Source organism: Canis lupus, chromosome 9 (genome assembly GCF_048164855.1).
Source record: "Canis lupus baileyi chromosome 9, mCanLup2.hap1, whole genome shotgun sequence".
NCBI classification, from domain to species: Eukaryota; Metazoa; Chordata; class Mammalia; order Carnivora; family Canidae; genus Canis; species Canis lupus.
In genome coordinates, this window is record NC_132846.1 from 17,629,793 (window position 1) to 17,656,668 (window position 26,876).

The 26,876-nt window shown below is 35.5% G+C and overlaps 1 protein-coding gene across 3 annotated transcripts in view; it reads left to right on the plus strand.

Moving 5' to 3' along the window:
* TTC6 (tetratricopeptide repeat domain 6) overlaps positions 1-26,876 on the plus strand; it is a 184,608-nt gene that overhangs the window by 45,636 nt on the left and 112,096 nt on the right. For all 3 annotated transcript variants that reach the window (XM_072838355.1, XM_072838356.1, XM_072838357.1), the window contains exons 3-4: positions 18,778-18,864; positions 23,913-24,122. In XM_072838355.1, coding sequence (XP_072694456.1) covers positions 18,778-18,864; positions 23,913-24,122 — 297 coding nt within the window. The remainder of the gene's footprint in view (positions 1-18,777; positions 18,865-23,912; positions 24,123-26,876) is intronic.

The following is a 26,876-nucleotide window of genomic DNA, read 5'->3' on the forward strand; positions in this document are numbered from 1 at the left end:
GTTTGAGAAAACAGTGGCATTTGTGCCACAATTGACCATCTGAAAATCAAAGAATTGCCATGATGAAAGTTAATGTGAAGTTTTATCTTATGAGGGGACCAGGTTCCCAAATCAGGACAGAAGTTGAAAATGAAGAAAAGTCAAATTATCCTTGAATATCTCAAAGGCAAAGAGACCATGTGAGGCACCTACATGGTCTCCAGGCAAGCCTGGGGGAGCTAGGCTGAACCCAAAATGAGCTGACTGGTTAATGTTTGGGGCTGTATAATACCCTAAAACTAGAATCATATTCCCTAGGTGGAGTACTCATACTCCCAGCCTGCCTCAGCAACTGAGATTGACCTAGGTAGCAGTGAGTCAAGCTTGTTATCTCATGTACACTCCAAAGTCTTGGTTTAAATAGATTATTTCTTTTTCTTCCCCTTTCCCCCCACATAATAGTTGAATCTCTAGGAGCTAAATGAACATAAGATTACAAAGCAATTTACAAATGAAGTGAGTTCCAAATGTTAATTAGTTCTTAGATATTATTAACTTAGTACAAGCAGTAATTTCCAGTATTCCAGAAAACCCTGGGGTCGTGTGAAGTGGGGAGAAGGCATGAGTGGGCAGGGCAGTGGTCCTCCCATCAACCCTTACTTTACTGCACCATTTCCTATTGATCTACTTTATAAAGGCTGAAGCTCCAAACATGAATTTGTTTGGCAAAAGGACCCTGCTTTAAAAAAGTTGAAAACCACTGATTTAAAGAGTCTTAATCCTCCAGTGCCTAGTACCACACAGCCATTTTCTTGAGCAGTGCAGGGAGAGTGACTGCTCAAGCCATTGGGCAGATTTCTTGCTTCTCTCAGGTGGCGGCTCTCTTGTCATACTGCTCATAGGATGCCTTGTTGTGGGGCAGAGGCTCCCTTAGGAGAGGAGGGGAGAGGAATTAAGGAAAGATGCCCCAAACTCCTTTGCCTCTTAATCTGCTAAATTCCTTGTTTACCTCTTGCCTTGTGACTTACTACTCATGTCTTCTGCAAGGGTAGGTGAGGAAAGGACAATTACCCAATCCTCATCCTGGTAATCTCCATCACAGCTCAGAGCTTTCAGTGTTCCAAAATTACACTGTGGTGGCACCAGAGCTGCGTTATGACTTTTGTAGATCCTACATACTTTTGTCTTTGGGGATTCTTATGCCATAAAAAATATTAAAAGCTGAATTCATGATTACATGTTCATCATTATTACATTTATTATTTTCTCCTGATTTTAAAAGAATTAAAATGAAAACATCTTTGTAGGGCTTTAGAATATCATGGGTCCCAGGCACTGGGTCTCCTCAATACACAGCCCTGATTAATCCAGGATGACTAGGTTGGAGGAGGAGGACTCTTCTTCAACCCTTAGTAGGATGTTAAGTTAGGTAATTCTTTCATTATTTACTTAGTAGCACCCATCCTCATTTTCTGGTGCACCTTCCCTGCCCCCCATCACATACCTACTATGCATCAGACATAAGTCCCACTGGGCTGGATCAGAAGACAAATCTGATTGACAGAATTGTCACGTCTCTCAGAAGACCAGGACTTTCTTTTGGGGTTCTATGCATTATGCCTAGCTCTTTCATTCCTTGGGTTTGTTTTCTTTTTTTCATTCTCCATATTCACATCATGCAAATGAGATTTTGGGAAGTATATCCCACTAGATTTTGCCAGACATGTACAAAAATATCCAAATCCCATTTAGACTAAAGATGTGGCTACTTATATTTCAAAAACTTGAGGGTTACTTTTATTAATCTTTTCCTTTGATTTGTAATAATAGCCCTAAGGAATGGAGAATGAGAATTAATAAGGAATATATATTTTTTTTGAGAGAGAGAGAGAGAGAGAACGAACACATGAGCAGGGGCAGGGGCAGAGAGATAGAGATAGAGAGAGAATCCCAAGCAGCTTCCATGTCCAGTGCGAAGTCCAATGTGCTGCTAGCTCAGTCCCAGGACCTCAAGATGATGACCTGAGCCAAAATCAAAAGTCAAATGTTTAACTGACTGAGCCACCCAGGTGCCCTGATAAGGAATATTCTTTTAAACATTATCCTTATTTGTACTGACTGTACCTTAAATGTAATGTAACCTTCATCAACTTTCACTTGAATCATTTCATTATTTTCAGGAACAACTCCTAGTTCTTACTCTCACAAAAATTTGTTCCCCAAACACTTGTAATATGTTATTTTCTCATTAAAATTTTGGTTGGCTCTTTACTAACCACAGGATAGAGTCCAACTCCAAAACATGGGGTTTTTTTATGATTTGACCTTACTAGCCTGACACTTTTCCCTCACCATCTAATGGCATTTTATGTATCAGTCAGCTAATGCTGTGTAACAAAACCCAAAATCCAATGCTTAGGACAATATTATTATAGTTCTCACATTTGTGGATTGACTAAAATCAGCTGATTTAGGCTGGGCTTGCAAATGTCTGTGGGTCAGTTGGTTTGTTTATGTGTCATTGGCTTCACTGGAGACTTTAGCTAGGAAAGCTCTATTCCATGGGTCTGCCCTCTGGAACCAACATATAGACCAGGCTCTTCCATGTGTGTTTTCACTGTGGAACCATTGGTTTGACAAGGAATACATTTTTTAAAAAAAATCTATTTATTTTAGGGAAAGGGGGAGAGAGAGTGAGCTTGTGAGTGGGGAGAGGGACAGAGGGAGAGAATCTTAAGCAGATCCCTCACTAAGTGCAGAGCCTATTGGGGGACTTCATCCCAGGACTGAGCTGAAACCAAGTCAGATGTTCAACTGGTTGAGCCACCCAGGCGCCCCCAAGCATACCTTTGTTGTAGTGATAGCAGAAGCTCAAGACAGCAACATGCAAGAGCTCTTGAGCCCTAAATTCAGAATTGGCTTATCTTTACTTCTGCCTCATTTTATTGGCCAAAGCAGGTCACATAGATGAATTTAGAGTCAAGAGATAGGAAAATATATTTTGCTCTTGATGGGAAAACTGAAAGATTACCTAGCAAAATGTGTGGATAGAGTGAGAGGTGAAGAATTGAGGCCATTAGTATGATTTGACACACCAGCCCTGTGTGTCACATTATACTTTTAAATGTCCTGAACATATCATCTCTGCTTAAGATAGAGATTGTAAGGATTCTTTCTGAGCCACTGTGTCATGAGGAGGGCTGGCAAGTCTATTCTTGCTATAATATTTTTATGATGCTTCCTGCTTCTTGATCCTGTGACTTCTTTGGTTTCTCACACTGGTTATATGAATCTTGCCAGACTTTCAATGGCACCTACAGGAAAAGAGTCTGTCTCTGATGCTCCCAACTGAGAACGTTGATCAAATAACTTGATGACCTGGCCAGGTCAGAGATGAACTTTGTTGCCTCAGAAATTAGCAAAGTGAGAGGAGGGAAATTAAGGACATAGTTAATGTGGTATGAGTTCTCACAACTTCATATAAACCAAATGAATAGAGTGATTTCCCTTTGAAATTGGAATCTGACTGTCAGTACAGCTATTTTAGAGAAAAAAGTATACACAACCATAGTGTTCACCCCTTGGAAGCTGGCCTGGGTGTAAGGAGTGAAGGGACAGATATGAAGATACTTTTCATCCTCACCTTGCCTATCTGCAGTTAATGGTATGTGTGTGCCTACCCCGGGGGAAGAGAAAGGACTTGGAAATCTGGCCAAATAGTCTTTCTCCACATGAAATGCCCTCTGAATCTACTGGGTAATTATAACTCCTACTTTTAAGGCCTATTTTATGAAAATACTGTCTACTATTTTAAATCTATTTAATCTGCCCTCTCCTCACTCCAACTCCATGGTGCAAATTTACTTTCTTTGTCTTTTATGTCATGTATTATTTTTATTTATGTACACACCAATATATAGATTTGTCCAGGCTGTGAATACCAAAGTGATCAGAATCAAGTCTTGTCTTTCTATTTTTAGTAGGATGGATAAAATGAATGCTGAATCTGTCTTATCAGATCATAAATAACCTGGAGGCAAGATTATTTATCTTGTGCCTTTTTATCCCTCACATCACCTTGCATAATTCCTTGGACTTACAAGTCATTCTTTAAATAAATATTGGCTGAATTATATAAATTAAAATATGCTTATTCTTGGAGGCTTGAATTTTATTATTGAAATATTTATTTATGTTATTAAATCATGTGTGAGATAGGAGGCTTTAAGAATATTCTTCTAGGTTCTTCTGAAAATTTATCATTTCTATTCCCAGATCCATACAAGAAAATTTTGGAGGAGCTGGAATTTAGTGTGGAGAAGGAATAAGTGAGAGCTTTTTATTAGTGCTTCTTCATCTCAACTAGTGACAATATGTGTATATTGCCTAAAATATAAACATAGGTTAGATGTTATTACTTATAGATTTGTGTTAGGGGACTTAAAGAATTTCCTTCATTGGCTATGTTTAATAATAGGACAAAGAGCCATTTCTTGGTGTGGGCTTCTTCTGCTTCTAGCAAGCTCTTTATTTCTCTATGATTCAATAGTTTTCACAACTACTGTAGCGATGGTTCATTGGATGTGTCTTTTTAAAAAGTTTTTATTTTAATTCCAGTTAGTTAACATATGGTGCTATATTAGTTTCAGGGGTACAATATACTGATTCAACACTTCCATATATCATCTGGTGCTCATCACAGTAAGTGCCCTCTTGAATCCTCATCACCTATTTCACCCATCTTCCCACCCACCTCCCCTCTGGTAATCATCAGTTTGTTTTCTATAATTAAGAGTCTGTTTCTTTCTTTTCTCTCTCTCTCTCGGTTTTTCTCTTTGTTTTGTTTCTTAAATTCCACATATGAGTGAGATCATATGGTATTTGTCTTTTTCTGACTGACTTATTTTGCTTAGTATTATACTCTCTAGCTCTACTCTATCCACATTGCAAACAAAAAAATTTCATTTTTTTTGCTGAATAACATTCCATTATCTATCTATCTATCTATCTATCTATCTATCTATCTATCTATCATCTATCTATCTATCTTATATTAGGATACAAAATGAGAACCACTGTTCTTCCTTCCCTCTTTCTCTCCAAGAATCAATCCATCTCTTCCCCAAATTTATTTTTCAGTGGTATAATTCAAAGTGGTGCATATTCTGATATTTATATGCTTGTACTCCTCTCTCTTTATAAACTGAATCCCTGTTGAACTTGGAGCTTTCTTGCACATAATAATTAAGCTTGCTTGAATACATTGCTTTGTATTAAAACCTTATTTCTAGACTGTTATTTTAATTTCCCTAATTAGATTGTAAACTTCTTGAGGAAAATAACTTTGTCTTATATTTCTCTTAGATTCCTGGCCCTAAAACACTATAGCACAATGGTGGTCACATAGCTGATCCTAACTCACTAAATAGTGCTTAATTCAAAGGAATATTATATCTGGTATGGTAGATACCATAACCTAGAAGCAGGACTATTCACTCAAATTTATCTATAAGTTTCTGAAAGGAAAAGCCTAGATTTGTGTTGCCTTCCTTGGTATAATGTTGAGGAGTAAAGTGTAGTGTATTGCTCGACCGCAGGCTTCATTATATTCTGGAAATATTTTTTTTGATTGCATCTGTCTTAGATGACCTGGATTAAATAAGCTTTTCATGAATGCTTCAGTAATTTTTTTTCCTAAAGTTGTATACAGTTTTATGATATAGGGAACCTATCAGAAAAGTGATATAAAAAGTGAAAATCCACCTGAAACAGTGATTTTGGAAATATTTGTAGGTTGTTTATTTTTTAAAATAGGCCTAAGTAATGGACTGTATTCTGTTAGGACTTTGTGGAAAAGATATTAGCATATTTAGTTGTAGATAGTGTCTGTAGCAATTTTGATATTTAAATTTATATGGCAGCCATTCAAGTTCTGTTTTTTTTTTTTATCATATTTTTTAGGATTGACAGTTTACTGAATACAGGGTCCAGCCATCCAGAACAATCATATAAAATGTTTTTTAAAAAAGTCCGATGTGGTTGAGAGTGATTGCAAAGCAGCCCTGACACATTCTTGGGCCTGTAAGCAGGATTCTACAGGCCAATGCCGGCAGGGTTTTGCCTGCGGGAAGCAAGAAAAAGTCAATGCAATTCGGGGCAGTTTCTCAGGAGAATAACCTGTGTGGACAAGTATTTGTTTAGGGCCATAAAAATGTCTTTCCTTCTTTCTGAAATTTGAACTTCATAATTTATTTAAAGGCAGGGCACCTTGAGTAAGTGCTGATGAAATCATAAAAGGGTACATGTTTAAAAAAAAACACTGTTTTTGTCCACATCTTTGCAGCCAGTGTCTTTTGGGGAGAACCTTGATTACATGAGGAAGAATGGGGGGATACTCTCCCCACTTCTTCCTTTGAAGATGACTGAAAAAATACTGGGTCTGCCTAACAGGTCAGAGGAACACTACTGCTTCTGTTGCTGGTCCGTCTGCTTGAAACCATTTAGGGGAAAGACCATGGACTTAGTTTGTTTTCGGTACTACACAGCATACTTTGGGGCTCAAAGCTCTGGTTTCAGTGGCTGAAATTGGGGCTTCCTTCAGACTTCATTGATCTCAGGTTTCTTCCAGCTCTGACATTCTGGATTCTAAGCTAGATATCAGAGGTGGAAACTGCTTTGTGAAACACATGAAAAATGTATCCGAGATTGACGAGCTAGACCACTCATGGCTTTAGAAATTTTCAAGTCTTTAAATTTGTTCAACACTGTGCCAGGCCGTGTGAGAGACATAGAGCTATATTACTCATTATAGCTTCTGACCCAGGGAGACAAGATAGAATTAATCATGCATGTTAGGCAAAAGACAACAGTAGTTCCCCCTTATCCATGGTGCTTTCTGTGGTTCTAGTTATCTGTGATCAAGCACAGTCCGGAAACAGATGATCCTCCTTAGACATATTGTCAGAAGGTCAGTAGTAGCCTAGTGCTACGTCACAATGCCTGCGTTGTTCACCCCATTTCACCTTATCACATAGATGTTTTATCATCTCATATCGAAAGAAGGCAAGTACAGTATAGTAAGATATTTTGACACAGAGAAGGACCATATCCATATGACTTTTATTGCAGTATATTGTTATAATCATTCCATTTTAGTATTAGTTATTGTTGGTAATATCTTATTGTCCCTAATTTAGAAATTAAGCTTTATCAGAGGTATGTCTGTATAGGAAAAAAAACAATATATATAGAGTTTGGTACTATCCATGGTTTCAGGCATCTTGGATCATATTCCCTATGGATAAGAAGGGACTGCTGTCATTTTTTTTTCTTTTAAAAATTTTCTTTGATTTTCTTCTTAGTCCCAAATCCAGGATTTCTGATTCAAATCAATTTTTGTATCTTAGTAAAGTTTTTGAGTTTTCCTCACATTTCTTAAGACACTGTTTTGGTAGTTTATTATTTATTTTTTTTGTTTTTGTTTTTGTGTTTTTGTTCCTTTTCTCATTTTTTTTTCTTTTTTAAGTAAACTCCATGCCCAATGTGGGGCTTGAACTCATGACCCTGAGATCCAGAGTCATATGCTTCACTGACTGAGCCAACCAGGCATGCCCCTTTCCTCATTTCCTAAATTTTTTTTTTGTTAATACTGCTAAGTAACATTATTTCTAATACTTTTGCAATAGATTCTTTTGGGATTTCTAGGCATTCTTTAGGGGTTTCTAGTGATAGCCTCTTTAAATAACAGTAATTTGGTCAAATTATTTTTTATAGTTATATGTTTTATTTGTGTTTCATATCTAGAATTTCTAGTATAATGTCAAAGGATTATGGTGACAATTGGCATCCTTATTTTGTTTTTTTTTCATGTGAATAATAGCTATTATTATATACAGATATTTTCTATATTAGTGTGTAATCTCATTTATTCCTTACCATAAATATAAAAGGTATTGTTATCCTCGTTTTACAAAACTGAGGCCAGAGACATCAAGTAACTTGTTCAAGTCTGCCATAAAGGAAGGAACAGAGTCAAGATTTGAATCCAAACTATAGAGCATGTATGCTCAACCAACTTATCATACTGTCTTCCATGTGATTTTCATTTGAGACTACCATGGAGATGATTATATGTTTCTCTTTTTTTTTTTGACTTATAAAATTTACTTGGTTGTATCATTAGAGTTTGCTGCTAGTTCAGTTTACTAGTACTTTATTTAGAATTTTTGGATCTATTCATAAGGAAAATGGTCTATAGTTTTCTTTTCTTGCAATGTCTTTATCTGGCTTTGGTATTAGTTATGCCGGCCTCATAGAATTAGTTAGGAAGTATTCCCTCTTCTTTTATATTTTGGAAAAGTTTGAGAAGGATTGATATTCATTTTTTCTTTAAATATTTGGTAGAATTCACCAGGGAAGCCATCTGGTCCTGGACTTTTCTTTGCAAGGATGTTTTGGATTACTGATGCAATCTTTCTATTTGTTTTAGGTCTGATCAAGTTTTCTACTTTTTCTTGGATCAGTTTTAGTAGTTTACTTATCTTTTTTTTTTTTTTAAAGATTTATTTGTTCATTCATGACACACACACACACACACACACACACACACACAGGCAGAGACAGGCAGAGGGAGAAGAAGCAGGCTCCATGCAAGGAACCTGATGCAGGACTCGGGAATCACGCCCTGAACCCAAGGCAGATGTTTAACCACTGCGCCATGCAGGCATCCCAGTTTACTTGTCTTTTGAAACATAATTCCTGACATTCGCACTTAGTTTTGTGAGTCACTTTAAAATTATTTAGACTATTACTTATGTTTAAATTGGGTCATTGTATACCACCTTTACTTATTTATTTTTTATAATTTAATTTTTCATTTTTGAGCTCTTAATTGCATCTTCAAATAATTTTTCCAGAAGGTAAGTACATGGGTGGTATGTTTTTTAAGTGGGGTATATATGTGATCCCCACTGCAAAGGAGATTGCATAATGCAGAGTTCTGAGCCAAGAGGGGAGGATGTCCCTGTTCACTCTGTAGTGTATCAAGAAGTTCCTTGTGTGTTTATTGGCCTCATGGAGTCACCTGTGAAAAATGTTCCTTCAACTTCTTCCTGTAGAAACTTCTTAGGACTAGGGGCCAGTGCTTAAAACAGATTCTGCTGTCTTCCTAATTCACCCTACCTTGCCACTGTTGTCTGCCTGAAATGCTTCTTGCATTTTCTGCCCAAATTGACCATCCACTTCTGCCTACCAGATTATTGTTTGTTTCCAGAATATGCCAAAATACCTTTTTTTCGGATACAAACTTAGATATCAGCTATATTTCTAATGAAATATTTTACAGATTATGTTTAGGTATGCTTTTACTTTCACTGATTTTTTTTAATAGAACATAGTAATGCAAACCTTTTAATTTACCTACAGTTTTTTTTTGGTGAATCAATTAAGTCATTTTTCTAATAAGCTACAAACTTTTGCTTGTATTTAATTTACTTTTATCTTTGGAACATCAGTTATCCTCATATTGTCTCTCCTTTTTTCTCTCTTTGATTTTACCACTATCTTCTTGTTGCTTCTCACCTACTGTCTTTGGTCATTTACCTTGATATTTTGGAAGAGTATTATTTTTCCTCTAACTTCTTACTTACTTTTCTCTAGTAGTATATTAAAAACTCTGCTTTTGGGGTGTCTGGCTGGCTCAGTTGGTAGAGCACAGGACTCTTGATCTTGAGGCCAAGTTTGAGCCCCATGGTGGGTGTAAAGATTACTTAAAAAAGTAATGAGAACTAGCATTTAGAAAAAAACAAAAACTCTGCTTTTAAATATGTATTTAAGTATTTTAATATTATCATAGTTTATTTTCCTTCAGGCCTTACTATTTCATTTAGTTTGTTTCATTTTCACCTTGCTGTTTTTCAACTCATTCTCTTTACTCTGCATGAATTTCTGTATTTTTTTTAAAGATGTTATTTATTTATTCATGAGAGACACAGAGAGAAAGGCAGAGACACAGGCAGAGGGAGAAGCAGGCCCCATGCAGGGAGCCCGACGTGGGACTCGATCCTGGGACTCCAGGATCATGACCTGGGCCAAAGGCAGGCGCTAAACCATTGAGCCACCCAGGGATCCCCATGAATTTCTATGTTTTGATAGAATTCATATCTTTCATCTTTTGAACATATCACACAATTTATTAAAACTTCTTCCTTTGAGGGATGCCTGGGTAGCTCAGCAGTTGAACATCTGCCTTTGGCTCAGGGCATGATCCCAGGATCCCGGAATTGAGTCCCACATCTGGCTCCCTGTGAGGGGTCTGCTTCTCCCTCTGCCTATGTCTCTGCCTCTCTCTGTGTGTCTCTCATGAATAAATAAATAAAATCTTTTAAAAAACAAACTTCTTCCTTTGAGGTTTCAGAGTGTTGCCACTTTCCTTATTCTGCAGTGGTTTTTCATAGGCATTAAGTTGTCCTCTTCTCTTGGGGCACCTGAGTGGGTCAGTTTGTTAAGCATCTGACTTTAGTTCAGGTCATGATCTCAGGGTCCTGGGACTGAGTCCCTAGTTGGGGTCCCTGCTCAGCAGGTATTCTGCTTGTCCCTCTCTTTCGCTCCCCCCACCCCACCGCATTCATTTTCTCCCTCTCAAATAAATAAATCTTAAAAAAGTTGTCCTCTTCTCTTTACTCATGCACTAAATAAATGTAGATGTTTATGAACTGAATGAGTTTGTGGATAGTTTTACCCTACTTACTTTTCCAGAGCACCATCTATTGAGTAGATTGACTTACCTAGCTCTGAATCTCATTTCCTGGTTCCAGTAGGCATTCACTATGGAACCTCTATTTCACTGTTAGTGGCATTTTCTTCTTTACCCATGGTATGGTTTTCTGAAATATTGATTAATGAAAAGCATGAATAGCTGTAGGTTTCTTTTTGTAACATTTGATATCCTTTTTTATTTTACTATATATATTTTTACTTATTTTCTTAGTGGTTACATTTGGGATTACAATTCCCATCTTAATTTATAACAATCGGGTTCTGATTCAGATTCATACCAACTTAATTTCAATAACATACAAACATTTTGCTTGCTTCTGTATAGCTCTGTTGTTCCTCTCTTTGCAATGCTATTGTCATACACATTACATGTTTATATATTATGTATCCATCAAAGTGTATTTATAATTATTGCTTTATGCATGTGTCCTTTAAATCAGATAGGAGAGAAAAAAAAGAATTTTGAACAAAAAATTCAGTATTGTCTTTTATATTTGCCTATCCAGTTATTTTTACCAGTGCCCTTTATTTTTCATGTGTATTTGAGTTTTTTTTTATTTTTTTATTTATGAGTCATAGAGAGAGAGAGAGAGAGAGAGAGAGGCAGAGACACAGGCAGAGGGAGAAGCAGGCTCCATGCATCAGGAGCCTGACGTGGGATTCGATCCCAGGTCTCCAGGATCACGCCCTGGGCCAAAGGCAGGCGCTAAACCGCTGCGCCACCCAGGGATCCCCTGTATTTGAGTTATTATTTAGTCCCTTCATTTTGCCTGGAAGACTCAGTTGGTTAAGTGGCTACCTCTGGCTCAGGTCATGATCCTGGGGTCCTGGGATCTGGCCCCATGTTGGGCTCTCTGCTTGATGAGGAGTCTGCTTCTCCTTCTCTCTTTGCCTCTTCCCCTGCTCAAGCTCATTCCCTCTCTCTTAAATACATACATACATACATACTAAATAAAATCACTTTGTATTCTAAATATTTAAAAATAAACAGCCACATTGATATGTGTTTCTTGTAGGGCAATTATCATAGTGACAAATACAAATCCTCTCAGTTTTGTTTATTTTAGATTGTCTTTATTCCTCCATCATTTTTGGAGGATACTTTTGCTGGATTTAGAATTCTTAGTTGACAGTTTTTTCTTTTAGCACTCCAAATATGTCATCCTACTGCCTTTTAGCCATGATAATTTCTGATGAGAAATCAGCTGTTAATCATATTGAAGGTCTCTTATATGTGATGAGTTTTTTTTCTCTTGCTGCTTTCAAGATTCTTTCTTTGTCTTAATAGTTTGACAGTTTGGTTGTGATGTGTCTAGTTTCTTGGATATGTAGATCAATGTAATTCATCAACTTTGGGAAGTTTTCTGCCATTATTTTTTCCAGCATCCTTTCTGCCTTCTCCTCTTCCCCTAGGACTTCCATTTTGTTTGATAATGTTCAACAGGTCTTTAAGGCTTTGTTCAATTTTCTTCATTCTTTTTTCTTTTTTGTTTTTCAAATTGGATAACCACAACTGATCTATCTTCAAGTTCACTAATTTTTTCTTCTAAGTCTGTTCAAATTTTCTACTGAGCACCTTTATGGAATTTTTCATTTCAGTTAATGTACTTTTCAATTCCAGAATTTTTATTCATTTCACAAATTCTAGTTCTTTATTGATATTATCTATTTGATGAGATATTACTGTTATACTTTTCTTATTTGTTTTACCTGGTTTCTTTTGGTTTTTTTTAAACATACTTTAAAAAGTGATTTAAAGTATTTGTGCAGTAGGTCCAATCTCTGGACTTTCTAAAAGATGATTCCTATTGACATCTTGTTTCCCATGTTGAGCCATGCTTTGTTTCTTTGCATATTTCATATTTTTTGGTTGTTGTTATAAACTGAACATTTTAAATTATATAATGTGATAATTATGGAAATAAGATCCTCTTTTTTCCCTCCAGATTTTATTATCGCTGTTTTCTGTTGTTTTTATTGTTATCACTTAAAAAAATTAGTGACTTCCTTGAACTAATTTTGTAAAGTTTGTATTCTTTGTTGTGTGTGGCCACCAAAGTCTCTGCTTGGTTAGCTTAGTGGACAGGTAATGATTGAATATAGATTTTCTTGAATGCCTGGGGCCAGTGTCTCTCAGAGTTTTGCTGAGGGGTTCTTTTGTGTATTGGGACATGTCTCAGCACTCAGGCAATTTACAACCCTGCATTAGTCCTAACTTCCAGCTTGCCTAGAGCCTCAGTGTCAGTCAGAGGTGAAAACTTAGGGCTTCTAGTCTTTTCTGAGCATGTGTACAGCCCATGGTGTGCACATCAATGTAGTGTAGGCACCTGACAATTAGCTTTTTTGATTGTAATGTAAGTGCCTGACATTAAGCTTTTGATTGCTGAGGCTTTCATTTCAAAGACATCCATCTTGAATAAACACATTGCTAACTACACAGCTAGATAAAGAGCCAGGCTGCTGTTCTCTAAACGTTCTTTTTTGGGGGGGGAAATTCTGGTTGCCTAGATAGCCATTTGACTGACTGCTTGCATTTTCCTTCCTGTGCTTTAATTCCCACACTTACATTTGAAACTCACCAATAAAGAGTGAACCTGCTAAAACATGAGACATCCCACCCTCAACTCCAATAAATTCAGAACCCTAAGTCCATGTGTTCACTCCCCTCCCTTGCACCCCCACCCCATCCCCACCCCACCAAACTCACTGTGTGCTTTTGGGCATGCCATGTACCCTGTAGAACTCATAAGTAATAAACTTTGCTTTGCTTTTTCAGATTACCCTGATAGTTGTTGCTGAGGTACATCTAGTAGTCATAATAAGAACCATAGAGTTGGTCCAGCCACAACGCTGCTGTGATCAGGGAAATGTCTGTTGGGGCTCTTCACAAAAAGTGTGGGTCCAAGTGGATGCCCATAGTAGTTTCCAGTTGATACTATCACTATTGATAGGCTGAGACTGACTCTAAACAAAAATACACACTCACATGGCTGAAAGTTACTAAAATAGTTATTTTATTGTTATCTTTAGTTTTTGATTATCTTTATTTTTTGAGGTGACTGCTTAGCTAGATAGCAGAGTATGGGAATAGGGCAAGTTGAAACATTAAAAATACTCACTGTTCCTACTGACATTCATTAGTGATCATTGAATAAGTGCTCTCTGGGTTGTTATTAGCCTTTCAACAATCAATTATGAGACATACAAATAAACCAGGAAGTATGATCCATAGGAAAAAAAAGTTCTTGAAAAAGCCCAGGCATTGTACTTTAACTAGACACGTACTTTAAGTTTTCATATATTTTTGTTTTTATATTTATTTTATGGGTGGTTTGGAGATACTGTTTTTGGCTATTCTGATGCCATTTTAACCTGTTTTTATCTGCTTAGCATAATTTTTTTGAGATTCATTTATTTTGTTGCTTATATTAGTAGCTCATTTTTAGTTTAGAATGAAATCCTAACTGGTTTTTGCTGGTCTGAAATTTTATTTGCTGAATTTATATGATATACTTTGGCCTGCTAGTTTTTCTCTTTCAGTTAATTTTCTTTTTTCCACCAAATATATGATCACATAATCTATAAATAGTAACATTTTGATCTTCTCCTTATCCTATTTATACATGTAGTATTTCTTTTCATGTTGAATCAGGCCTCATCTGTCAAATGTTTTTTGGGAATTACATTTGGTGCAGGAATCTGCAAATACCTCTTGTGGGGTTAAGTAAGGCTTTTTTTTTTCTGTTTCTAGTTACTTTTTTAATCAGATATAGGTGTTTAATTTTATTGATGATTATCCTCAGCAGTTATTGAGTTGATCATATGAGTTGCTATGTTAATCTGTTAATTTTATAAACTAGGAATGAATTATTCATGCAGTCCAGGAAAGATTTCCTTGGTCAAGATTTATTGTTTCTAAGTATGCTGATTAATTTCATTTGAAAATATTTTAGTTGGAATTTTGGCATTTATGTTCACAAGTAAGGTAAACTATAGGTTTCTTTATAAAGATATTTTTAATCCATCTTTGATATTATTACATTACCTACATGAAATGTGTTGAGAAAATTCATTATTATGAACATTTTCAATTGTAGAACAAGTACTCATCACTCAGATTTTTCAAAATTTAATATTTCTGTCTTATTCACTTCAGATTGTTTAAATAAATAGAAAATTGCAAGTAAAGTAGAGGTCCCCTTTGTACTTCTTTCCAATAAAACTCTCCCTCCTTAGATCTGAACTAATATCATGAATTTGGTGTTCATTATTGTCATGTTTTTATACTTTACTGATATAAACTTAAAAGGTTTTAAAGTATTTTTTGCAGGATGTCAGAATTCACACTGTTTAGTTAGTATACTTATTTTATTTTATTTATTTTTAAACATTATTTATTTGTGAGGGAGGAAGAGCAAGAGTGGGAAGGACAGAGGGAGAAGGAGAGAGATTCTAAAGCAGACTCCATGATGCTTGAAGGCCCCATCATGGGGCTCAATCCCAGGACTCTGAGATCATGACCTGAGCTGAAACCAAGAGTCAGACAATTAACTGACTGTGCCACTCAGGCACTCCTAGTTAGTGTATTTATGAAAAGTTTTGTGTCAGGAGCCAGATAGTCTTTGTTTGAAATTCCCAACTAAAATGAAATTTTCTATTTCTCTTTTTCAGTTTTGTTAGTTTTAAAAAATGTCCTTTGAAGCATTGTCATTAGTGCATACTTTTATGTCTTTTGAGGGACTTGACTCATGTTATTATGAAATGCTTTCTCTTGCTAATACTTCTTGTTCTGAAATGAAGTCTCTCTGTCTGATATTAATATAGCCATTCCAGTTTTCATATGATTAATGTTTGTATAACTCCCTTCATCCTTGTGTTTTTATACTTAAAAAAGGTTTTCTATAGCAATCATATTGTAGGATCTTGTATTTTTCTACAGTGACAGTCTTTGTCTTTTAACTGAAGTATTTAGAACAATTTACATGTAATTATCAATAAGGTTGGGTTTATATTTACTATCTTGCTATTTGGTTTCTGTTTGTCACATTTGTTTGTGGTCTTTTCTCCCTCTATACCTGCCTTCTTTTAATTTGTATTTTTTTAGTATTGTTATACTGTTTTTATATACTAATAGCTTATTACCACCTTATTTTATTTTTTTAGTGAGTGCTATGGAGTTTACAATGTGCATATTTAACTTATCCCTATAAATAGTATACCATTTCACATATGGTAGAAGAACCTTACAAAAGTATATTTCTTTTCCCATCTTCCACTGTTGTGCTATCATTAATGCATATTTCATATCTAGGTATGTTATGAAACAATACATTATTAATTTTATTAAAACCATTATATTTTTAAAAATCTTTAAAAAGAGAAAAATGTCTTTTTTATTTACACATTTTTAATCATTCTACCATTTATTTCCACTGTGTGCATTAAGTTTTGATCTGATAACATTTTCCTTTGCTTAAAGAATTTCCTTTAACATTTCTTGTAATGCAGATTTGATAGCAATGGATTTTTTTCACCTTTTGTTTGCTGAAAAAGTATTTCACCTTCAATTTTGAAAGATATTTTTGCTGGATATAGAATTTTATGTGGGCAGTATTTTTCTTCAGTACAGGTACTCTAAGTATGTTGCTTCATTGTCTTCTGGCCTACATAATTCTGATAGGAAGTCTGCAGTGCTGGCTTGTGGTAATTAGTTGCTAGTAATTATATTTGTTTCTCTGTACTTAATGTTTCTTAAGTTGCTTATAAGATTTTTTTCTTTATTGCTAGTTTTCTTAATTTTTATTATAATGTGCTTGGCATAGTGTTCTTTGTGTGTTTCTGCTTGGAATTCATGAACATTTTTGCATCAAGGGGTTTATAGTTGTAATCAAATTTGGACAGTTTTGGACGTTTTTTGTACACATATTTTCTGCTCCCTTCACACTGCCCTTTCTGGGACTCTAATTAAATATTATGTCAGATTGAGTATTAGTTTTCTTTCAATTTTTGTTTCTCTCTCTGATTCATTTTGCATTGTTTCTAGTGCTATGTCTTCAAGTTGCTGAATATTTTCTTCTGTAATATCTTCTCTGATATTAATGCCACTCAGTGAAATTTTTCTTTCAGATACTGTGTTTTATCTAGATATTCCATTTGATTCTGTTTTTATGTCTCACATTTGCTCCTCATATGTTTATATATTTGAATATTTATATTAGAAATTTCAAGATCCTTATCTGCTAATTACAACATATCTATCATTTCTGGTCCTTTTTCTAATGGTTTTTCTCCTGGTTATCTGCCACATATTTATGCTTTTCCATGTGATTGGTAAAATTTGATTAAGCACTGAACATTGTGAATTTTACATTGTAGAATATGAGGTTTTGTTGTCGTCCTTTAAAAGGTGTTGGATTTTGTTCTAATAGCCTGTTAAGCTGCTTGAAGATCAGCTTGATATATTTGGGGATTATTTAAAAATGTTGTTAAAGTCCTAAGAAGCCATTACTTTAGAGCTAATTTAGAACCACTACTAATGTCTGACACTTCTGGGGTTTATAATGAATATACTATGTAGTCAGGATGTCTGATGGGAGAGCTAATGATTCCCATCCTTGTGTGAACTCTGGGAATTGCAGTTTACAGCTCCTTGGTTATTGTTTTTTTTTCCTCCTGGAAGTTTATCTTTGGTCTCATGGGTTTCACCATTCCATGAACAGATTGGTATTCAACCTATAACTCAAATGCCTGTTGCAGATTTCTGGAGCTCTTTTTCTATGCTCTTCCCTTCTCTCCATCTTATTATGCCTTGCAAATTCTACCCTTTTTGTCTTCTTCTTACTCTAATTTCTATTTCTTCAACCTAGTGAGATACCTGGGCCCCATATTGTCTTCTTCCATCTTGTGTTGTGGTCTGTAAATTGTGAAAAGCAGAAATCTGGGTATATCTGCCTTTTAACCATTTTGGTTTCCATTCTCTTAGTCATTACAGTTGTGCACTGTTTCTTGTCCAATCCTCAAAGAGTTGTTCTTATATTTTGTCCAATTTTATAGTTATATTATGATAGAAAGGCAGAAGTAGAAACCAATGGCCTCAGTTGGATCTTTTTAGTGAAGCAAAGAAAAAGTAGTGTTTTAAAGTACAATGAATGTTTATATCTTGCTATTGATGTTATTAAAGTCTAGAGGACAAAGGGGCTGTCAAAAGTCATGTAATTGAATCCCCATATTATTTAATTAATTAATTTTTAAAAGATTTTATTTATACTTACAAGAGACACACAGAGAGAGGCAGAGACATAGGCAGAGGGAGAAGCAGGCTCCCTCTGGGGAGCCTGATACAGGACTCAATCCCAGGACCCTGGGTTCATGCCCTGAGTCAAAGGCAGATGCTCAACCAGTGAGCCACCCAGGCATCCTGAATCTCCATTTTAAAGATGATAAAACTGAGATGAAGAGATGAAAAATAACATGTCTGTTGATACCTGGTCTGTGATTTTACAGTTTGGGCAGGAGCTGGGTCTCTTTATTTCTACCTGTTGTTAGATGTAGTGGTGTGCTATCTTCTTACCACTTCACCTGAATGAGGTTTTTATCATAGCAATTAGCATTAGTAATGATAAATATGATACTAACAGTTATACTTATTAAACATTTAAATATATTCCAGATTCCTTCTTGCTTTGGGTTAATTAAATTTTAGTTTTGATTTTTATCTTTCTTGTGCAGCCATTTAGTAGCAGGTTTTACAGAATCTGTACTTTTACCTAATTGCCTTATTAAATCTGATATTATATGTATAGGTATCAATAATTTAAAAAGCCATGAAATTGGAATAAGACAAAAGATTTTTGTTGTATCTTTTGTTTTATATTTCCATTTACTGCATAATATTACCTAGCTTTTATTTCTCTTTTATATGTTCCTCACTTACTAAATGACTGGAGTTTTGCAGCACTGAATAATATACCCTGATGATTTTAAAAACTGACATTATTTTATGTTTTCTTTTTATTCTTCAAGGATATATCTTTAATGGGGAAAATGTACAAGACGTCTCAAGTGCAAGAAGAGCAAGGATTACAGACAAATTTTGAGGAACCTCAAATGGTAAAGTCTTTAATAAAAATCCTCCTTACCTATATTGAAGTAATAGTCTGCCTCTTGTTGCATGAATGGTTATCTAGATAGTTAAATAAAGCTCCACTAATTTATTTTACATGTATGTTTAACTGTAAGAATATCTAATCCAATATCACATTGGGAATCTTGGCTATTTTGGCTTACTGCTGCTGCCTACAATAGACCTTCTGAGCTAAGGCCTAAAACTCTTTTCAAAATGGAAAGATTTTAATAATTCCTCTGGTCTAGACATTTAGATCTAGAAGGTAGTTGGAGAGTTAATTAAGAAAGCACCATCTTATTTTTTATTTAGCTAGAAAAATTGTTTAAAGCATTGATAAGGGAACACTTCTGTAGAGAAATATGGACTGCTGGTGACAGAAGTTTGTTTCAGAAATAAAGCTTCCTTTTATCCATCATTGGCAAATATATTCCATATGGATGGAACATGTCTTCTTGTGTATAGAAATCCACATTTACATAAAACAAATGATAGCACTATGATCATTTTCTTTATAAAGGATGTGTAAAATATTGTTAAATAGCAAGCCCCTTTAATTCATGAAAATATGAGTCCACATACATAAAAATTCAGATTATACTTCATTTTTATGATAATATGTTTTGATTAGAAAAATATATGTAATCTTTTCACAGAAGGCATAGATCTTACAATATTAGAGTTTCCACAACTGGTTGAATTACTAGAGTTTGAAACGCTTCTGGATTGAGATTATGCCTTTTTCTGCTTTGTATTGTTATCTCTTACCTCAGGACCTAGCATGTGTGGCACTAGTATGTGGATACATCAATTTTGAAGCCTTCCCGCATAGGCTTTGGACCTAAAACTGACATTTAGGGTAGCTCCCTGTAGGGAACACTATTTACAGGTAGATATCAAAACCTCTGATGTGTCAGCTTCTAATAGATATACTAAACTGAAAATACAAGATTATTCAGGTGTAGAAAAAATAAATTCTTCATTAATAAATGAATTTGACTTAATACCATTCACTACATTCATGTGAAGTGTAAGAAAAGATGCCATTTTTCAGGAAATTATGAAAAAGGCCAAATATCAGGTACCTAATTTAGATATTATCCTTACTATTTAAAATGAAGATTTAAACAAAAATATTGATTTCTTATTTTTAAAAAGATTTTATTTATTTATCCATGAGGGACACAGAGAGGCAGAGACATAGGCAGAGGGAGCAGCAGGATCCCTGCGGGGAGTGTGATGTGGGACTCAATCTCAGAACCCTGGGATCACGCCCTGAGCCAAAGGCAGATAATCAACCACTGAGCCACCCAGGCATCCCAAGATTTCTTTGTGATTCTGTGGGAGTCATTCTCTCAGTTTTGACATTTATAAGCAATCACTGGACCTCTTCTGGCCACTGGCTATTTTTTTTAAAGATATATTTATTTATTTTAGAGAGAAAGAAGAGAAAGAGAGAGATAGAGGGAGAAGAGAAAGAGAGAGACAAAGGGAGAGAGAAAGAGAGATCAGGGTGGGGTGGGCCAGACGGAGAGAGAGGGAGAGGGAGTGGGAGTCTTAAGCAAACATGACCTGAGCTGAAACCAAGAGTCAGACACTATCATAACTAGCTGAGCCACCCAGGCATCCCGGATCACTGGCTTTCTAACAGGTAAAATACCTTTTAACTTGATACCTGGTCATAGTAAAAAGGCTCCTCTGTGATATCTTTTATTCCAGACACATTTTTTTGGGTGTCTATCTACTCTGCCAGAGAACAAACTCTGTCCTGCCTGTCCCTTAGACTTCTAGAAGCTTTCTGGGTTAAGATTTATCTGGGGAGCACTGGCTAACATGCTGTCATCTGGTTATGCTGGCATCTACCCTTAGAGCATGGCAGCCTCACTTTTGAACATCTCCATGTCATAGGCCAGAGGTCTCTTAGTTCTTTGATGCATTTATTTTGTTTTAAGTACTCACCATTTCAAATATAATAGTTTTTGAATCATCATGGAGAATGATTTCCTTACATACTTATAAACAAATCAAAGGGTTCATTCATTCATTCCTTTTCCTACAATGTGATAGGCATTGTTTTAGACATGGTTAATACAAAGATAGAAAAGGCAGTTCTTGACTTTGAGGAACTCATTGTATGGAGTAGACCAATATATAAAGAGAAAAAGTATAATACTGTTTCATGAATATTCTAAATAGAGACTATAACAGAGAAAAAATTGATATAATTTTCTTTCACTTATTTATTCATCACTCACTCACAAATAATTGCAGATGGTATAAATGTGCTAAGTACTTGAGACATAAAGATAGATAAGACACAATTTCCTTTTTAAGGAATCTCCAAACTTTAAAGTACTTAAATTTTCTGGTCTCAGGATGCCTTTCTTTCTTTCTTTCTTTCTTTCTTTCTTTCTTTCTTTCTTTCTTTCTTTCTTCTTTCTTTCTTTAAAATATTTTATTTATTCATGAGAGAGAGAGAGGCAGAGGCACAGGCAGAGGGAGAAGCAGGCTCCGTGCAGGGAGCCCAATGATGGACTCGATCCCAGGACTCCAGGATCATGCCCTGGGCCAAAGGCAGGAACTAAACCACTGAGCCACACAGGGATCCCCTCAGAATGCTTTTAAACTCTTAAAAAATATTTTAAGAACCTGAAGAAATTTTTGTCTATGTGCATTGTATCAACTAGTATTTGCCATAATAGAAAGCAAAACTGAGAAAAATATAAAATATTTATTCATTCATTTAAAATAATAATAAGCCAATTACATATGAATATAGAACATATTGAGAAAAACAGTATCCAAAAAAAAGCAAGTTAGTAAGAACATTTTTTTTGCAAATCTCTATAATACCTGGTTTAATAAAGAGCTAGAGTCTGATATCTGTTTCTACATTCAATCTGTTGTGTAGGTTCTTTTGGTTGAAATACATGAAGTAAGCCTGGTCCCATACAGATTAAGAAGGGAATAATATTTTAATAACATTTTAACATATTTATGGATACTATTCTTTGCTAATAAACCAAAATTGTACAAGTGGTAGTTTCTTAAAGACAAGTTGCAATGAGAAGACTGAAACAAAATAAATTAACTTATTTTATATCCTTACATTAAAGTCCATTGATCTACTTTGTTCTTTGAATGGTTCATTAGCCCCTGCATGCTTTTGTAATCTCATGTGTTAATCATATGAAAAGTATTGGTTCACTGTTTTACCCACTACTGCTTTTCCATCATCAGTACAAATGTCAACACAATGAAAAAGGCCAAATAAGTCTTAGTATTATTATGAAAATAGTTTTGACATTGCAGATCACCTGAAAGGGTCTCAAAGATTATCAGGAATCTGTGCACCACACTTTGAGAAGTGCTAATCTTTTGGGAATAGGAGAAAGAGGGTAAGAGAATGCAGTTTGGATTCAGGTTGTCTAGGTTCAAACAGAGCACTGCTACTTTGAGTGTGACCTTGGGCAGGTTACTTAACTTCTCTAAGCCTCAGTTTCTTCATCCACAAAATGGGGTTACAAACAGTTTCTGCTTCATGGAATTGTGGTGAAGACTAAGTTTAAATGAAATACTGCTCGTATATGTCGATGATTATGATAATGATTACTTAGACAATGATACAGTATGATGCATGCTGAAACAGAGGCAGGACACAGAGTGGTGGCAGCATCAGTAAAGGCTTGGTGACAGAAATAAGGCTGGGCAAAATCCTGAAGAGGGTTAGTTGCAACTACAGGATTGCCACTGCCTTCTCCTCAAAACTCCTCTTCTTCCATATTTTGGAGGATGGTACCTTCATCTGTTTAGTCTCCCAAACCAGAACCCTAGGGTGTGTATTGAAGCCAGAAGAAGAGAAATGGAAAAGAAAGGGAGTGTTTCACAGTGCCAAATTTATGGATAATGAAATGAATGAGCTTGTCATAGATAGCATAGTATGTCTATTCTGCCATTTTATGGAAAATATTTAATTAATCCTCCTTTTTACCAATGAGGAGAATAAGGCTAAGAAGGGTTAAGTAACTTGGCCAAAATCACATACGTATTAATTGACAGACCCAGGATTTGAATAATGTCCCATCTAGTTACAAAGCTTTTACTCTTTTAACAGCACCATCCAATAAATAGTTTTATAAAAATATGAGCTCCAGATTAAAGTTTCATTCTACAAGTAGAAATTTCTTGGTTTAGCATTCCTTTTTGCATAATAGAGGCATTTAATATTTGGTGCTCTATGACATCTTTATACTTTATCTTACTAACAAATTAATGTATCAAAGAACAAAGTGATACAATTGCATTTTCAAGTCATTCTCTAGAGTTCAGATTTTTATGTAAATCAGACTCATTTATTCATCTGTTAATTTGAGGCAGTGAAGTTTTAACTGCCAGTACTCCATACTCCCAAATAATTTTGGCTTAAAATTGGGTAATATCCAAATATGGCTATAAAGATACTTTACCTACGACTTGGTGATATAATAGATTAAATCAGTCAGACATTTTTAAGGAACAGAAAATAGTTTTAAGAGTAATGTTTTGTGAGAATTTTTCATTAGGGCTTGATATAGAGTTGGGATGTCTGGGTGGTCTTCGGAGGGCTCTGGGTCAGTTCTTTGAGGACTTGAAGTCAGGCTTCTGGAAGAGCATCTGGCTAGCAGAAATCCTATTTCTCAGGACCAAAGAACCTCAGAGGTCAGATGTTTCAGTGGACCTTGATTCTGGGTGAGTATGGGGTAAAGTCAGGGTAAGATTGGTGTCTTATGATTTCCTTAGAGTTGGTGCATAGTAACTGTGGGGTAGCTATATATCTGAGATAAGAGCCAGAGAAAATAATTTGCTAGGCTTTATATTTTTCTTAAGTCCATTTGAATTTCTCTTTTTAAATCTTTCAGAGGAAACTTTTATTACCTTTGCTTAATTTCATTCATGAATTTTTATCATCATTTTGTGCTTGGAAAGAAACATTGTGTGACTTAAAACTTTGGAAGGACCAATAAGAACACTCTTGTACATTTATGTTTTCCCACAGAATGTACTTGAGAAACTTCCTGAAGCTATCTCAAGTATTTTCCAGCTCGAGCAAGAGGATATGTTAGAATGGGGAGTCTCAGAAGCAGAAAGCGTAGTATTTAAACCTCAGGAAACTCTGGCTACTCAACCAGCAGGTGGATCAAGTAAACCCTTGAAAGATGAATTGCCCACAGGTGATTCCAAAGCAGCCAAACGGGCGTCTTTAAAGGTAAAACACTATTTGTGTTGGAAACAATTATGATTGTTGAGGATGTGCAACTGTGAAGAAATGGACCAGGCAAGTGCCATGCATGGAGGTGGATATACCCTTTTGAAAAATGGCCTTCTATGTGCAAAGTGCTCATTTGGGAAAAGGGGACATCTGTGTTTTGAGGGCTTTTGGTTCAAACCTAATTACAACTCTGGGGAGAGAAGACACATTTTTAAGGAGGGAAGGAATCTCAGCTTTCAGAAATTGACCAAGAGTCCTCCCATTACACATCTTGAGGGAGTCAGAAACTGTAGCCCAGGGACCAGGGCTGGGTGAACTTTGTATATTTTATAACTTTGCCCTGCTTAGGTTTATCCTAAACCTGAGTCTTTTCCTATTGTGGGTATGTTTCCCAGATTCATTTTATATATGTATAATTGAGATATTTTTACCATATTTGTGTATTGCCTTACTACTATTACTTAGTACTTTTCTTTAATTTGAGTTACTTTTTAACTTAAATGAGTTTATTTACAATGGGTACATTATTATTAGGATGAAAAGAAAGCCATTTTTTTCTGAACCACAAAATATTATCTTGATTATCACCAGGATCCTGCCTCTAACTGATTCACATGAATATCACTTCTTGGGTAAACAAACTTCCCTCTTTTTTTGGGCCCCCTCCTCCACTGAAGACCATATTCCTGCTATGTTTCACCCATATCAATTGGCCATTCTTCAACTTGTGCCCAACTCCCAACTCTGAAACCTTGGATTTATATGTGACTTCCCCTTCCCTTGCCTTTCACCCACAATGACTCTCCAAGGCCTAAATTCCTTCTAACATTTTTTTTTTTCTGTCTCTTTTCCAATTGCCTTCATCCTAGTCTGGGTACTGGTGACCTTATGTTTGGATTAATGCAGTTGCCTCCTGGTTTTTCTTCATTTCTCAAGTCCTACTTTCCTAAGTTCATCTTGTATGATGCTAGCATATTGATCTATTGGGAATAATGGGTAATAAGGAAGATGTACAAATAATAGCCGACCAGAGAAAATCCATGACTGCTGTGAAAGAGAAGGGACTTATCTTGCAATGGGCTACAGACTCCATCAGAAGTCATGCTATCTTTCTAAAGCACACATTTAGGGTATGAAGTGAATCCTGCCAAGGCTAAGTGAACCCACTCATTGCTAACTACTTCAGGTGAATTTTATATTTCAGGCTGACACCTTCTAGGTGTGGAGTCCTTAGACAGCGTCTTTCTTTCTTTCTTTCTTTCTTTCTTTCTTTCTTTCTTTCTTTCTTTCTTTCTTTCTTTCTTTCTTTCTTTCTCTCTCTCTCTCTCTCTCTCTCTCTCTCTTTCTTTCTTTCTTTCTTTCTTTCTTTCTTCTTTTTCTTTCTTTCTTTTCTTTCTTTTTCTCTCTCTCTCTTTAAAACATCTCTTTAAAACAAAACATTTTAAAGTATCTTTAAAGACTATCGCATCTTGATGAAAAAAGTGTTAGGCTAGTGGGCATAGGTGGTGTTTTCATCTATAAATTTATCTGAACATTGGGACTTTAAAAATAAAATGAGAGCGTGAGAGGCAAATGGTTATCTACTAAGTGTGTCATAAAATGACCTTGATTTCTGGACAGTTATTTAACCACTATAACTTGGCAGGAATTAAAATTTCTCATTAGAAAAGTTCCATGTTAATTGTTTTGGATTGTTGCAGCTGCTATTAAATATTAAGAAATTACAGAAATTTACTTATTTTTGGTAAAAAGAGGCAGCACTACCCTAAGGTAATTAGCACTGATTGAGTATTTACTACATGCCGGCCACTTTGCTAGGTGTTTTATATATATTATCCTACTTTTTCTTAAATACACATTTCTTAACAAGACTGTATTTGAAAAAACTCTCAAAAGAAGATAAATAACTTGTCCAAGTACAAATATCTAGTTATGTTGTAAAGGCAAGACTTGAAGTCAAGTGGTCTAATTCTGGAACCTTTACCCTTTACCCCTTTGCAACAGTGCTCTTTCATAACAATTAATAGGTGTCTGGTTTAATACAAGAACAGACTCTCAGTTACAAAAGTGACTGGGATAGAATGTCTTTTATAAAACTAAGGGGAACGGTTGGACAAGAAAGTCTTGGAGAATGGATTAAGAAAGCTCTAAACTGGAACCAGAAGTGTTTCAAGAGTAGGAGAAGAGAAAACCGTAAAAAAACTTTATGGTTTATTGTTTTGGCATTGTGCGGGACATATTAGAAATGCCATAGAAAATGGTGCTGGGCAATAGTCCTGTAACTCATCCCACCAAGTATCTTGTATTTATTTGCGTTAACATGTCAAGATCTGTTATAATTCATGAACTTTACTCTGGACATTTGAGGCCATAAAATTAGTCTCTAGCATCTTTGGCACAGGAAAGAGGAATAATATACTCCAGCAAGCCAAGCCAGACTGGGGGCATAAAAAGACCTCTTTTGATACAGCAAATTGAACAAGCACAGAGGTATGACAAAGGAATAGTGCAGGACTGCTCAGATATATGCCTGAAGGCCTCATTCAGCAAACAAGCAGAGAATCTGGTCAGTCTCTATTGACCACTTCTACTCTTAGATGCTCATTAGTATAATAAAAGCTATTAGGACTCTGTTCTCAGTCATGACCAACATGACTTAGATAAATTAAATAAAAAAGAGAAATCAGGTAATAGTGACCATGAAAAAATGACTGACACAAGGGCCTGTGAGAGGATTATTGAGAATTTTAG